Consider the following 14,455-nt stretch of genomic DNA (forward strand, 5'->3'; position numbering starts at 1 on the left):
TGTAGTTTCTTTCGTAAGGTAAAGCCCTACATCATCATACAAGACTGTCGCACAAAATTGCACAAAAGACCTCGCACCGTGAGGCGTTGTATGCTTGTAGATCTGCTGTTTTCACTAGTTTTAAATCATTTTTAAAATGACAGATAAAAAAAAGAACGGTTTTGGACATACAAGGTTTTGACCCGACAACGACGATATTGTAGTTTGTTGGATTTTCAAGGAAGATGGGATTCCATTCGTTTCAGTATGGCAAGAAAATCAACTTGCAGGGACTTGAAACTTGCTCGAGATAGGTAATCTCGACACATGAAACACTGTGTTATTTTATTTTATTTATTTATTTATTTTGCGTGTGTGTGTGTGTGTTATCATTGCATTTTAATGTGTTTTCAAAAAGCACGGTTTGATTCGAAAAGTCTCGCTGAAAATAAGCTACCGGAGAAAAGATTGATGACATTCAAACATCCGTGACTCAATAACAGTGGGATGCAATTCAGCCAACTCTGATTCAATTATTCAGGTGAGTTTTGGTAACATCTGAGTGACTTGGGAGAAAATGTAAATAAATGCTAAATCTAAAAATAAAGCCTTTAATGGAAAATGTTTCTATGTTTATGTATGACATGGCCAAAGCTGTGACATGTATTGATGCCAGTGCTGGCCCTGTAAATTCTCTTATGTATTCATCAGATGGAGGTGTTACTGAAGCAATAAGCCACAGGCGAGTGGTTAGGTATTTTACACCGGCTGAGAGGCGTAGGGAGACACAAGGCGCAGCCGAGTGTCTCCAACCCTCTCAGCCGGTGTAAAATACAGGTAACCACAAGCCTCGCGTGGCTTATTGCTTTTCTAAAACGGTTACAATATGGCAACATGAAAAATCATAGACATGTACCAATTAAAACTGTTCTATTTCACTAATAATACACAATAAGGTCTGCTCTGCAAGAAAATAGTCCCCAGCTACAAGAAAGTAGTTCCAGGCCAGGCTGCAAAAACAACACAGGTGCAGATAATTGGTGCACTGTGGAACACTGTGGAAAGAAATAACGCATCTGGGTTTGATATAAACTGATTCAAGGTGTGGGTTATAGTCTCATATACCACAGCAATCAGCCAATCAGAATCAAGGAATGGAACTAGACGTTTTAGAATGTACTCTCTGAACCAGTGATGAAGTAGTCTCGCGTAGCCAGACAACTATTCAGCTCCTGAAGGGCGAGTAATGGAAGCTGGCATTTCCGTTCTTGAACATATATTTTAAAATGTAATTTCTGCTAAGCAGAGCTAAATATGCTTGGATGATTTTTATTTATATTAGGATAAATGTGTGGAAACGGAAGTGGGGAGGAGGCTTCACTTAACCGGGCACTCATCATAAGAACTTTCGTCCCCCAGAATGTACATGTAGCCTACATGCCTTAAACTGGAGACAGTTCTTAAAACTGTCTCAAAAGGAGAGATCATAGTAAAACATGCTTTTAAAAATAACCTGGGAAAGAAATTAATGAGCACAAACCACCTCTGGGGATTCGACTATATGTACATTGGAGCATGTCCTATTTGTTGGGTTTTAGCCTTGTCTATTTCTGTTTTGTTTGTTTTGTGTCTTTTTTTCTCATTCTTTTGCTATAAGTTGATCCGTTCATTTATGTATTTGTTTTACGATCTTCTGCATGTGCACGTGGGGAATAATTATTTAAATTGGTAGCAGCAGCTAATGAGAATTATAATTAAATATAAATATAATTAAATAAAGGAAGCAAGAGAGTGAGATATAGGGTTGAACAGAAAGTATCAAGCCAAAGATACGAAGACAGAGAGAATCAGAGAAATACTGTTCGGGGAGGGAAATGGAGACCATAGTGAAACAAGAACAGGGAGCCAATGGGGGACTGGGAGAGAGAGAGATGAGAGAGAGAGAGAGAGAGAGAGAGAGAGAGAGAAAGAGAGAGAGAGTGAGAGAGAGAGAGATGAGAGAGAGAGAGAGAGAGAGAGAGAGAGAGAGAGAGACAGTCTGGCTGGTGGCTGTCCTGCTGATTAATTTGTGACAAGGGGGATTCTGTGCTCTGTGACTTAAACTGCTGCTCTAATTTATATGTTAATGTCCTTTAAGACTAGCTGCCCCCCCCCCCCCCCCAAAAAAAAGTTATTATTTCTTGTGGCGCCGAAACATTCACAAACACAAACAAACACACATTCACGAACACACATGCACACGCCCGCACGCACGCACACACACACACAAAGAACTGAAACAACAAGCTGAAATGCACATCAGCATCATCTAAGTTAGAATGCAACTTGACAGCACTATTAGAGTCTCTCGTTTGTTCCCATTAACAAGATGACTTGTTGAGCTGGTCCGCGCCCCTGATCTGTACTGTACACAGCACAATGTCACACACACACACCTCACCAGTCACCAGTATATCGTCACTGTCGGGCAGAAACCTTGTATCTCCAAGTTTCAAATTTGTACGTTTTTCGCAGAGTAAAGCCCTGCTTCTTCATACAAGGCCGTCGCACAAAAGTAGTGAAAACAGCAGATCTACAAGCTTGTGCTTGTAGATCGGCTGTTTTCACTAGTTTAGTTCATTTTTAAAATGATAAATACAAAACGAACGGTTTTGGATATACAAGGTTTTCACCCGACAACAACGATATATATACTGTACAGTACCGGTATAGAGAGAGAGAGAGAGAGAGAGAGAGAGAGAGAGAGAGAGAGAGAGAGAGAGAGAGAGAGAAGAATCAAGATGAACCTTTAATTTAATCATAGTTATCATGATTAAACGGAATCATCCTATCGGTGGTTTGCGCTGTGATAGCATCACCGATTAGTCCCGGATCGCTGGTTCTCTAGCTTCGGGGGGAAAAAGAAGGGTTCGCAGTTTTGCAAATGACGAGCAAACCGTCTCCACCACAGACAGGAATTACACAAGACACAAGAGTTCTTAAGCAGTATAAGCCTGATTTATACTTCTTACAATGGTGCTGGTGCACAGCGGCAAATAGCAGATCTACAACCCGTCACAGCGGCAAATAGCAGATCTACAACCCGTCGCAGAACATCGGGTTGTGAGCTTGTACATCTAATATTTTCCACTCGCCCCCTAAAAAAGGAAACTTAACACATCGGATGCCCACGTGGTGTCTACAAGTCAATTTCTTTGATGTCGCTGGAGTAAACTATACTGTACTGTAGCTACTGCACTTGGCTACCGCGGTGATGAAACAAACTCCATTTCCCAACATGCAGCGCGCAATTACGTCACCCGGACGTGCTGTGTGTCTCGTTGACTTCCTGTTTAGCGGCTGCACAAAAATGCTGTTTTCTCCGGATTCTCTTCCTTTTTTCATTTTTTTCTCAAAACGGCAGCCTCTTCTACATGCCGTAACACAAACACTGTGGCTTAGAAATGATAAAAAAACGTCCTGACTGAAAGAAAAGATTTTCGCGAAATAAACAGGACATACTCGGATTACATTTACTCGGATTACTTTTCTCGCCAGTACTCTCGCCGGTAGGTAAAATGACGCGTTGCCATGGGCAACAGCAAATTAAGACGTCAAAACCACGTGGGCGTCCGATGTGTTAACCTGTAACGACATGCCCAAAATAGTCTGACCAGGTTAACAGTTAGTTAGGGGATATCTTATAAAGTGCTGGAATAAATTCCTTACCAAAAGATTTCTTCACAAATGTGTTTGTAAAGGTGTCTAGTAACACATCTCACAAAGACTGCAATTCAGTTTCCCTAGGAGAATCCGTTACAGCTGATGAAAGTTGGGGGCCCATTAAATTAACTATACAGGATAAAACACACCAAAATAAAGATGAAAAAAACAAAACAAAACTGTGAAAAGTGATGACTCATCACTAAACCATATTTTTGTGGGGCCGTTTTTAGCCCAAGGAATGTTTTTTTTTTTTGCGCAAAACAAATACTTGCAATGGATTCAGAATCACGAAAAAAAACCTACCGGTAGTTTGACCCCTCACATGCTACTTAAAGCATATTTATTTTGGTGTGTTTTATCCTGTATAGTTAATTTAATGGGACCCCAACTTTCATCAGCTATCAAGGATTCTCCTGGGGAAACTGGATTTCAGTCTTTGTGAGATGTGTTACTAGACACCTTTACAAACACATTGGTGAAGAAATCTTTTGGTAAGGAATTTATTCCAGGATTTGACACTATTTCTTAAGATATCCCCTGACTAAGTGGTTAAACTGTGGTTATGTAATCCAAATGGAGCTGTCTGGCATGCTTTTTCTAGGCCTCTGCAATGAGTCAAGGAGATGAGGAAATCACTTGATCATTCTGGCTTCTGGATGAACCCCCCCCCCCCCCCCCCCAAAAAAAAGAGTCTGAATGTGTAGATGAATTATTCCTGTTTAATCTCCATTCCTTCCATTCCTCCATTCCAGTCACGAGGGAAATCTGCCCTCAAATTAAAAAGAACACGCCTGGTTAAATAAAAGGTTAATGTGAATCACCGGTACACCTTTCTGACAGTAATCCTTCTGGTCACAGGGTTTAAAATTTAATTTCAACCTGCTGAATTATCCAAATTATTATCCGAGAGTCTGACAAATGGCACCTGTGATTTCTGACATTGCAATAAAGTTTAATTGATCCGACTTGTACTGTGCAAGCCAATGAGTGGTATATTGCCTACATTTATAACCGCTTATTTATTTAATTATTTCTTTATTTTCCTTATCTTTATAGTAATGTGACAGCTTTTTTGTACCGTTCTCTTTGTATGTATTGTGATCATTTGTCAATAAAAAATAAATAAAATAAAGAGTGGCGTTCCCCTTTTAGCGAACAATGTGAGATTGTACATTGAGTACACGCCGACACCGACGCGTGTCCCGCGTGTATAGTACCTGTGAGCAGCTCTCGGATCTCCACGTCGGTGGTCTTGCGCAGCAGGCGCACCAGGGCGGGGATGCCGCCGCAGTTCTTCAGGGCGATCTTGTTGTCGTCGTTGGCCTTGCCGTACACCAGGTTCCGGAGGGCCCCGCAGGCGCTGCGGTGCACGTCCGTCATCCGGTGGTCCAGCAGGTCCACCAGCAGCTGGATGCCCCCCTGTCTCCGGATCTGTGGAGGAGGAGGAGAACGGATGGATTCATGCAGTGGCGGAAAGCGGTTCCCAACGTTCACCCAGTGAAATGGCTATTTTGGGTAATTTATTTTGAAGTTTCAGTCTGAAAAGGAAGCCTGTTTGTTTCTGAACCAATCAGAAGGGACCAGCCCTTCAGGCGATGGGATGTAAAAATTGAGTCATGTGACGCTTAATGTTTTGTTTGTAGCCCTAAAGCAATTATTTTGGGGGTTCCCCAGATGATTAACTTAATGTGAAACATTGTTTTCTCACTCAACAGTAAACAAACCAACATAAAGTTTAAGTGTATAGAGGGTTTATGCACATTTCTAAAGTGCCAATTTGAGGGCTTTTTAATACCTCTAAAATGACAAATTAAACATTGTCCAAATTGTCAAATATATAGAGGCAGAAATTGTGAAAATAGCCAATCTACATGCTCACAACGCCTCGCGTTGCGAGGCGTTGTGAGCATGTAGATCTGCTATTTTCACAATAGATTTTTTTTTCCAACTTCGACTTTCGACTTTCTCTGGTGGGAGTAGACTTGTGTAATGAAGTCGACTGAGTCGACTTGTCGACTTTTTCGTTAATGCCCTGGTGTGTGGGTGTGCGTGTGCTTTCTATAGACGCATACAGCGCTATGTCATGTTGATATATTCATGGCCTTGACACACACTCGCCTGTTTGTTGGTAAAATGTCGGCCCTGATGCCACTTTGCATTAGTATGCCAGGGTGGGGGAACTGAGCTGCATGTAAATGAAGCAGCGCCATGCAAGGTGCTGGTGTTTCTGTGAGAATTAAGTCATTGCGTTCAGAACCCGGTGGCCTGCGTGTAGAACCTCTGTGCAATGAAAATCGTGCCATCATGTATTAGGCCATTCCACTGGCAGGCGCAAACTAAATGTGTGCAAATAAAATGTGTGGGTCTTGGACGCTCCAAGGCCTGCCCCCTCTCGATCATGATTGGAGGAAGGCCATCGCCTACACCTAAAACGGAAACTACTTTTTTCTCCTCACGGGGGATACGGTGGAATTCCTTATATGGACCAAACACTCTATAGTACTATCAGAACATAGAACTTTTTTGTTATCATTTGAATTAAATGAAATCACTTACTTTAAAGGAGCTATAGTCAACTTTTTCATTGTAGGGTCCGACACTTTGTTTACATCCTAGTCTATAGACTAGAATGTAAACAAAGTGTCGGTCTGACAATGGCCAAAATGATTATTTTATCATTATTTTACACTTTTTGTGGTCATTTTTGAATAGAAACACATATATGAAGCTTATTTCTTTATAAAATATTTTCGAAACATTATTTTTATTTTAGCATCCGTTTTTCAATAAAAAGTTCCTATAAATAGCTCCTTTAATATAATAATTATTCACCTTTATAGAATTGCTACGCATTCTGTAATATCCACTGTCTTACTGTGCTTTACTGTACTGTACTTTGTTGACTGGGTTCTCCCAGGGGTCTCCATGGTCCCCTCCTTTTCCCCTCTACGAATCTTTTGGCGAATGTTTGCCTATTTTCACAGAATGTTCGCTGCATATTACTATTAGTGTGTGTGTGTGTGTGTGTGTGTGTGTGTGTGTGTGTGTGTGTGTGTGTGTGCATGTGCGACACAAAGACCTGCCAATCAAAGACCTGTCCCATCAAACAGCATCTATGCTGGTGTTTTCAGAGTACACAGCACAGTGATCCATTGCAGCAGTGGTTCTCAACCTGTGGGTCCTCAAATTATTTTGGGGGATCCCCAGATGATGGACTTAATGTCCAACATTGTTTTCTCACTCATAAAGTTTAAGTGTATAGAAGGTATATTTGCACATTTCTAAAGTGACAATTTAAGGACTTTTGAATACCTCTAAAATGACAAATTTAACATTGGCCAAATTGTCAAATATTAGCAGAAATTGTGAAAATATTTTCACAATAGAACGGTGTTATACCGTACAAGATGTAATGCCTCAACTCTTGCAAATAGCAGTAGATCTGCTATTTTCCCAATAGAACCGTGTTATACAAGATGTAATGCCTCAACTCTTGGTGCTCGTCAGGATGGGGGGTCCCCAGTTAAAGTATGATTATTTTGGGGGGTCGCGGCCTGAAAAGGTTGAGAACCACAGCATTAGAGCAGTACAGTCTCTCTCGTGGCCTCCGCAGCACAGTGATCCATTAGCCCAGTGTAGAATGCATGGCCTTGCAGATGAGCCTCATCCTCCCCCTTCAGCGTCGGCTCCATTGATACGTTTAATAGAGCGGTCGAGGGCCATTGTGCTTAGCACAGCTGTTTAAGAACGTATGAGGCCGCTAATATGTTTGGGCCGAGAGGAGGCCAGTTAATCACCCACACGCTACCGCCTGACAATATATTCCAATGTCACGTTTAGCGGAGAGTGCGAGTGTAGAGCGCGCAGCCGCGCATGTGAGCTTAACACATGGGCTGCTAAGGTTTATAACATTTCTAGCTGTTGCTGCTGTCGCCGTTCACTCACGCTTTATTTTGAAGAGCCTCGGAAGCTTTGTGCGTGTGCACGTGGGTGTCCGCTGACGATTGAGGAAGAAAATCCATTTGTTTACAAACGCTCGTGAAACTAAAATCCAAACCGCGGCCGACCATCGCGGTAAAGTGTCGCCGTGAAAACAATCAGATCTCTGCTTCCCTGGCGTTCTTTTCACCTCATTCATAGATAAAGCCCTTTTTATATTTCAGAGTAGAATGGAAATCAGTGCAACCAGCTCGTGCCATTTTCTCTCTCTCTCTCTCTCTCTGCTACGGGGTGACGTATGGACTCGGGTCATTCAGAGGGCAGGCAGCTGCAGGTACAGTTAACCCTTCGTTGTCTCGTTCAGGGACGAGACAACTCCTTTTGGCAGGGTGACATCTAGTGGCCGTATCTCGTTACTGAACGAATTTGGCGTGCTGGGTGTTAAATGACCGAGCAGAGACGTTTTTTTCTGCATAGGTCTGCATAAGTCGCCAGCACACAAGGAAATCCCTTTCACATGATTTATTTACCTCTGTGGACAGAGACAACGGACGCGTTTCGACCTGATCGGTCCTCCTCAGCGTTGTGACAAGATAACAGGAAATTACGTATTTATGAGTTGTGTTACAGTCAAAAGCAATTCAATAGACCATATTCAGCCCATTCAGCAAATTTCTCAGCAACTTTCTGGTGCTGACGTCAGCTTTGAAGAGTAAACCCTGCTAAAAGCCCATAGAGTTAACACAGAGATCGCTGGACTTGAAGCCTTTTACCTTTTAGCCTTTTTTGTGCCTTTTACTATCTTGTATTCTTGATACTAGTAAGACACCCAAGGGTGGAATGCGACCTCAGGGTGACATGCAACCTCGCCCTAAAGGGCGAGGTCGCGCCAATTCTTGACAATCTGGCCAACCACAGCGTTTCTCTGACGATTCTAGTTGTTGTCATTCTGGGGGGAGTTTGTTCATGTTTTTGTGAGGGTATCAACCCTAGGAGCTCAGCACACTCACAGAATCATGGCACACTCACAGAATCAATGTTATGCCCATACATGGAGTTCCCTGACTATGTTATGTCAAAACATGCCCATATGTGGACATTACCAAATATGGGCATTTCCAGATATGTCCTTAATATTGATAACATTGGGACAGGGATCTCCATATATGGGCATGAAACATATGTTAATTAGTAAAGCCAAGCTTAGGTTTGATGCCTTGGGATTTCTATATTTGGACATAAGTGTGTACCCAATAGGTCATCATCTGGAAAGGTAGGGTGTAAATCAGAGTAAAGCAGGCTTTTGAGCTAGTTAGGGCCAGAGATTGATGACATCAGAAATCCCCATATATGGGCATAAAGGGATTTTGCTTTTGGGAATGCCCATCTATGGCATTTTTATTTTATTTTATCCTTTATTAATAAAAATACATGTATGTATCCATATACATATGGAGTTCAATATTGATGTTTTTGGAGAAGGTATGTTGTAAATGTATGCTACTTAGTAAGGGGCCTCGGGTTAGATACTCTTTGTATGGCCTCTGGAGGTCCTTGGCGTCGGTTAGTAGTATGCCCAGCACATAAGATGTGGGACGTCACAAAGCCTGCGGCCATGTATCATTTTCCATCAGGCCTGTTGGTTTTCACGCTCCAGTGCGGCGTTCATGCGCTGCAAGTCAATGGCAGACTTGGCAGTCAGACAGACAGCCATTGACTCCGGCCTAACAATGGCTACTTTCTATGACGGTAGTCCCATATGACGATGGACTGGACTATCTCCATATATAGTGTTATCCACATTTCGTGTAGCTGCCCTGTACAGGAAGTGATGTCACAACTCGCTGACATCACACTGACATCACAGAGGCTTCGGAAGGACGGTCACGAGGCTTCGGACACTCAAGCGACACGATTCTGGTATAACAATGAAACCAGAAGCCTTAAGCGAGCCTCGCGCAAACTGGAAAAAATATGGCGTTCAGCCAAACGGGACGAATCCTGTATAGCATGGCAGAATAGCCTTAAGCTATATAGAAGGGCCCTTTGCAATGCCCGAACTGCCTACTATTCATCCCTAATAGAGGAAAATAAAAACAATCCCAAGTTCCTTTTTGACACCATAGCCGGGCTGACAAAAGGCCGTGACTCTGTGAAACAGCGTATTCCGCTAACTCTCAGTAGTAATGACTTCATGGGATTTTTTAATGATAAAATCAAGAAAATCAGAGATCAAATCGATGATCTACTGCTTTTGTCTCCTACTGGTCCACATGTGGCCTCGGGAGTGGCTTTGCAGCCTAGTGTGTACTTGGACAGTCTCGACCTGTCTCCTCGATCCAGTCCCCACTAGATTACTTAAGGAGGTCCTGACCCAGATCGGTCCTTCCTTACTCAATATGATAAATATCTCTCTTGTGACAGGCTATGTGCCACAGTCCTTTAAGGTAGCAGTAATCAAACCTCTTCTCAAAAAGCCTACTCTCGATCCATGTCTTTTAGCTAACTATAGACCTATATCGAATCTCCCGTTCCTCTCTAAGGTCCTTGAGAAGGCAGTTGCCAAGCAGTTGTGTGACTTTTTACAACACAACAATTTATTTGAGACTTTCCAGTCAGGTTTCAGAGCACACCATAGCACTGAGACAGCACTTGTGAAAGTAACAAATGATATCCTGATCGCGCTGGATAACGGACTCCTCTCCGTGTTAGTTTTGCTGGATCTTAGTGCCGCTTTTGACACTATCGACCACCATATTCTGTTACAACGACTAGAGCACCTGGTTGGTATTAGGGGTACCGCACTGGGATGGTTCGAGTCCTATCTGTCGGACAGATCTCAGTTTGTAAACGTTAATGATACATCCTCATTACGTGAAAAGGTCAGATACGGAGTCCCACAAGGCTCTGTGCTTGGACCAATACTATTCACCCTATATATGCTTCCTCTGGGTGAAATCATTAGAAAACATTCTATACACTTCCATTGCTATGCAGATGACACTCAATTATATCTGTCAATGAAGCCAGATGAAACGGATCAACTGGCTAATCTGCAAGCATGTCTCAAAGACATAAAGAGTTGGATGACCAGTAACTACCTACTCCTCAACTCTGACAAAACAGAAGTTATCGTCCTGGGCCCTAAGCACCTAAGGGACAAACTGGCAGATAGGAACTTTGCTCTGGATGGCATTACCGTGGCCTCTAAGGCCGCTGTGAAGAATCTGGGGGTTACGTTTGATCAAGATATGTCTTTTCATTCTCACATCAAGCAAACCTCAAAGATTGCCTTCTTCCATCTGCGTAACATTGCTAAAGTGAGGCGCATCCTGTCTCAAAGTGATGCAGAAAAACTAGTCCATGCATTTGTTACCTCTAGGCTGGACTACTGCAACTCAGTACTATCAGGCTGCCCAAGTAAGTCTCTGAACAGCCTACAGCTAGTCCAGAATGCTGCCGCTCGTGTATTGACAGGAGCCAGAAGAAGTGATCATATCACTCCTTCCCTGGCATCTCTACACTGGCTCCCGGTTAAATACAGAATTGAATTTAAAATTCTCCTCCTCACATACAAAGCATATCACGGTCTGGCACCGCAGTACCTCGAAGAGCTCATTGAGCCTCGCAGTACTGCTAGACCGGTGCGTCCACAATATGAAAACATGCTTGTCATTCCCAAAAAAATACCTAAGGCCAGAACAGGAGCCAGAGCTTTTAAGTATCAGGCACCTCAGTTGTGGAACCTCCTCCCAGTCTCTGTCCGTGTGGCAGACACACTTTGTGTTTTTAAGACTAGATTAAAAACGTTTCTCTATGATAAAGCCTATAATTAGGTTCGTTCGTTCGTTCGTTCGTTCGTTCGTGCGTTCGTTCGTCGCTTGTTCGTTCGCTGCTTCGTTCGTTCGTTCGTTGCTTTGTGTCGATCAATTCGGAGGACTCGCTCCTCCGCGGCTGGGGCGTCGCAGGCTCTCCGGAGCCTTCGTCCCCTTAAGTACAGACCGTTGCTTCGTTCGTTCGTTCGTTGCTTCGTTCGTTCGTTCGTTCGTTCGTTGCTTCGCTTGTTCGTTGCTTCGTTCGTTCGCTGCTTCGTTCGTTCGTACGTTCGTTGCTTCGTTCGTTCGTTCGTTGCTTCGTGCGTTCGTTCATTCGTTGCTTCGCTCGTGCTTCGTTCGCTTGTTCGTTCGTTGCTTCGCTCGTTGCTTCGTTTGTTCGTTCGTTCGTTGCTGACTAAATTACCTCCCTCAGGCTGTCCGGGTGCATGTTGGGACCAGTGGCCGGGCTGACAAAAGGCCGTGGCTCTGTGAGACAGCGTACAGTCACTCCTAATCCCAACCTACAAAGTCACTGGGTTGGGCTGAATAATGGGTCAGAGGGGAGGGGGAACCCTCCTCCCTCTCTTCCCCCTTTTGGTTGTGTGGGTTTGTGTCACATCATTGCAATTGTAACTAGCACTGTGCCTGCCATTATAAGGCCTGCCACTAATTCGAACTCCGGGGATCATCCCCGGAGTTTCTTTTCTGTCTCCCACTCCACAGTTCCAGTTCCTGGAAACTCGACAACCTAAATACCTAAAACTCGACAACTCAGCTGCTGGGATTGCTACTAAAACCCGACTACTCAGCTGCAGACCAAGAGTGTGACCCCGGACCAGGCCTCCATGAAGCACACCTGTGGACCTGCCTGGATCTCTCTGTGTCTATCTCTTGTTCTCTCTTTGTTCCTTACTGTCCCCCCGACTCGGTCGAGGCAGCACGGCTGTTCACCCCAGAGTCAGGATCTGCCTGACGTTTCCTCCTCCTTAAGAGGGGGTTTTTCGTTACCATTGTAGCAAATTGCTTGCTCAGGGTGGGGGCCTCGGGCCTGTGAGGTATCCACTCGAGTTCTCTCGGGGGGGTACCTCACAGGTACAGGTTCTGCTCGGGTTCTCTCTCTCCTCCCCCCACCCCCCCTACCCTTACCTCCCCCTCCCCTCCCCTTCCCCTCCCCCTACACACGCGTGCGCATGCAGCGCCTGTGTGTGTGTGTGTGCGTTCGTTCGTTCGTTCTTGTACATACGCATGCGGGACCTGTGTATGTGTGTGCGTGTGCCCCTTGTTGTCTTTCCCTTGTCTCTCCCTTGTTTCTCCCTCTCTCCTCTCTCTCTCTCATGGCTCTTTAGCCTTTGTAAAGTGTCTTGAGATAACTTGTTATGATTTGACACTTTAATAAAATTGAATTGAATTGAATTGAATTCTTCAGAGTATATGCGACCTTCGGTCGCAATAATGCACCCATAAAAAAAAAAAAAGGAAAGAAAGACACACTACTGAGAAGCGTCACATTGAGATGCATTGTGTGCATGTAGATCGGCTATTTTCAAATAGGCGTATATAAGGCTGTAATCTCTCAAGAACAGATTTAGTGCTACACTAGGAACAAAACAGAGAGGGCGCTGTTTTTCCCTTTTCTTTGAGATTGATAAGGCTGGTTGTTGCATGTTTTGTAATAACGATTAGAATCTACCAAGTAGACTAACTAGTAACTAAAGTTCTCAAATAATTGTAGTGGAGTAAAAGTAAAACTGTTGCCTCTGAGATGTACAGTAGTGGAGTAGAAGTAAAAGTATCGGAAATCGGAAATACTCAAGTAAAGTAGGCCTACAAATACCTTAAAATTGTATTGGGAGTAGAGTGCTGTATTGTTTACATATGAGCTGGAGGGGAGCGATTTACATTATATTAGCCTATTAATTATTGTTTGGTGAGGAGGGGAGCGACTTACATTATATTAGGCTATAAATTAGTGTTTAGTGAAAATGGGCCTGTGCCTAGGGCCCAGTTTGACATTACCGAGAATAAGCGAGAGCCTTTTGGATGTTGTCGCTGTAAGGTAGAAAGAAACCTTGTTGTATGTATCTCCGTATCTCAACGTCTTCATGATTTTTCCGGCAATGAACGCTCTATACTTAGTCATACGAGAGTGTCGCACAAAAGTAGAGAAAATAGCGAATGTCCATAATAGTGCCTTGTGTGTGTGTGCGTGCGTGCGTGTGTTAAAGCTATACTGTGTAAGTTCAACTAGTGGTCAGTAGCGGTATTGCTTTTTTCGGCCGTTTTTCGGCCAGAGTCGTCGCGGACCACCGCCGCAGACCACCGGAGCGGCGCCGCAAACCACCGCGACCGATAGTAATCCGTGGAGGGGTAGAACGCATGGTAGAACGTAATTTTCTGGCCAGGATTTGTGGATTAAGAGGTTAAAATCCTTCACCATGGTAAACACTGTAGCCAAGCGGAGGCGCTTCCTGGAGACCAGAGCAGATAAGCTGTGATTGGCCGGTAGTGTACCATGTGTGCATGATCGGCGATGTGATTGGGCAACGTATACACAACATATACAGATGATGCAGATTACGTCATTTTGGCGTGAAATCCGGTCCACGGCCAGGATCATAGAAAACATATAAAGAGAAGGCTTCAGAAGCTGAAAATAACGGAGTGGGTGTTCTAAAACTTTAGCGATTTAACAGTTAGGACAATTTTAAGATTTGTTTTATAAAAAAAGTTACATGGTACAACTTTAAGGCATTCACAAATAGTGATTTTTAGTATTCTAATTATTCGACCTCAAAGTATTCGAATAGTCGAATATTCAACAGGACTGGCCAAACAGTCAAATATCAAGTAAGCAAAAGGCGAACATTGTGAAAATAGACGATCTACATGCTCACAACGCCTCGCGTTGCGAGGCTTTGTGAACATGTAGATCGATATTTATCTGTGGAACCGAGTCACATTAAATGTAATACCTACAATTCCAAGTGCTTGTCAGGGTGGGGGTCCCCAGTTCAAAT

General features: G+C 43.6%; 1 protein-coding gene across 1 annotated transcript in view; it reads right to left on the reverse strand.

Annotated features, from left to right (window-relative positions):
* LOC308286155 (catenin delta-2-like) overlaps window positions 1-14,455 on the reverse strand; it is a gene marked incomplete at both ends in the record, with an annotated part of 218,736 nt that overhangs the window by 82,490 nt on the left and 121,791 nt on the right. The window contains 1 exon segment of the mRNA XM_080727111.1: window positions 4,902-5,115. Within this exon segment, the coding sequence (XP_080583237.1) occupies window positions 4,902-5,115 (214 nt within the window).

The sequence above is a fragment of the Nannobrachium achirus genome (genome assembly GCF_963921795.1).
Source record: "Nannobrachium achirus genome assembly, chromosome: 5".
Taxonomy (NCBI): Eukaryota; Metazoa; Chordata; class Actinopteri; order Myctophiformes; family Myctophidae; genus Nannobrachium; species Nannobrachium achirus.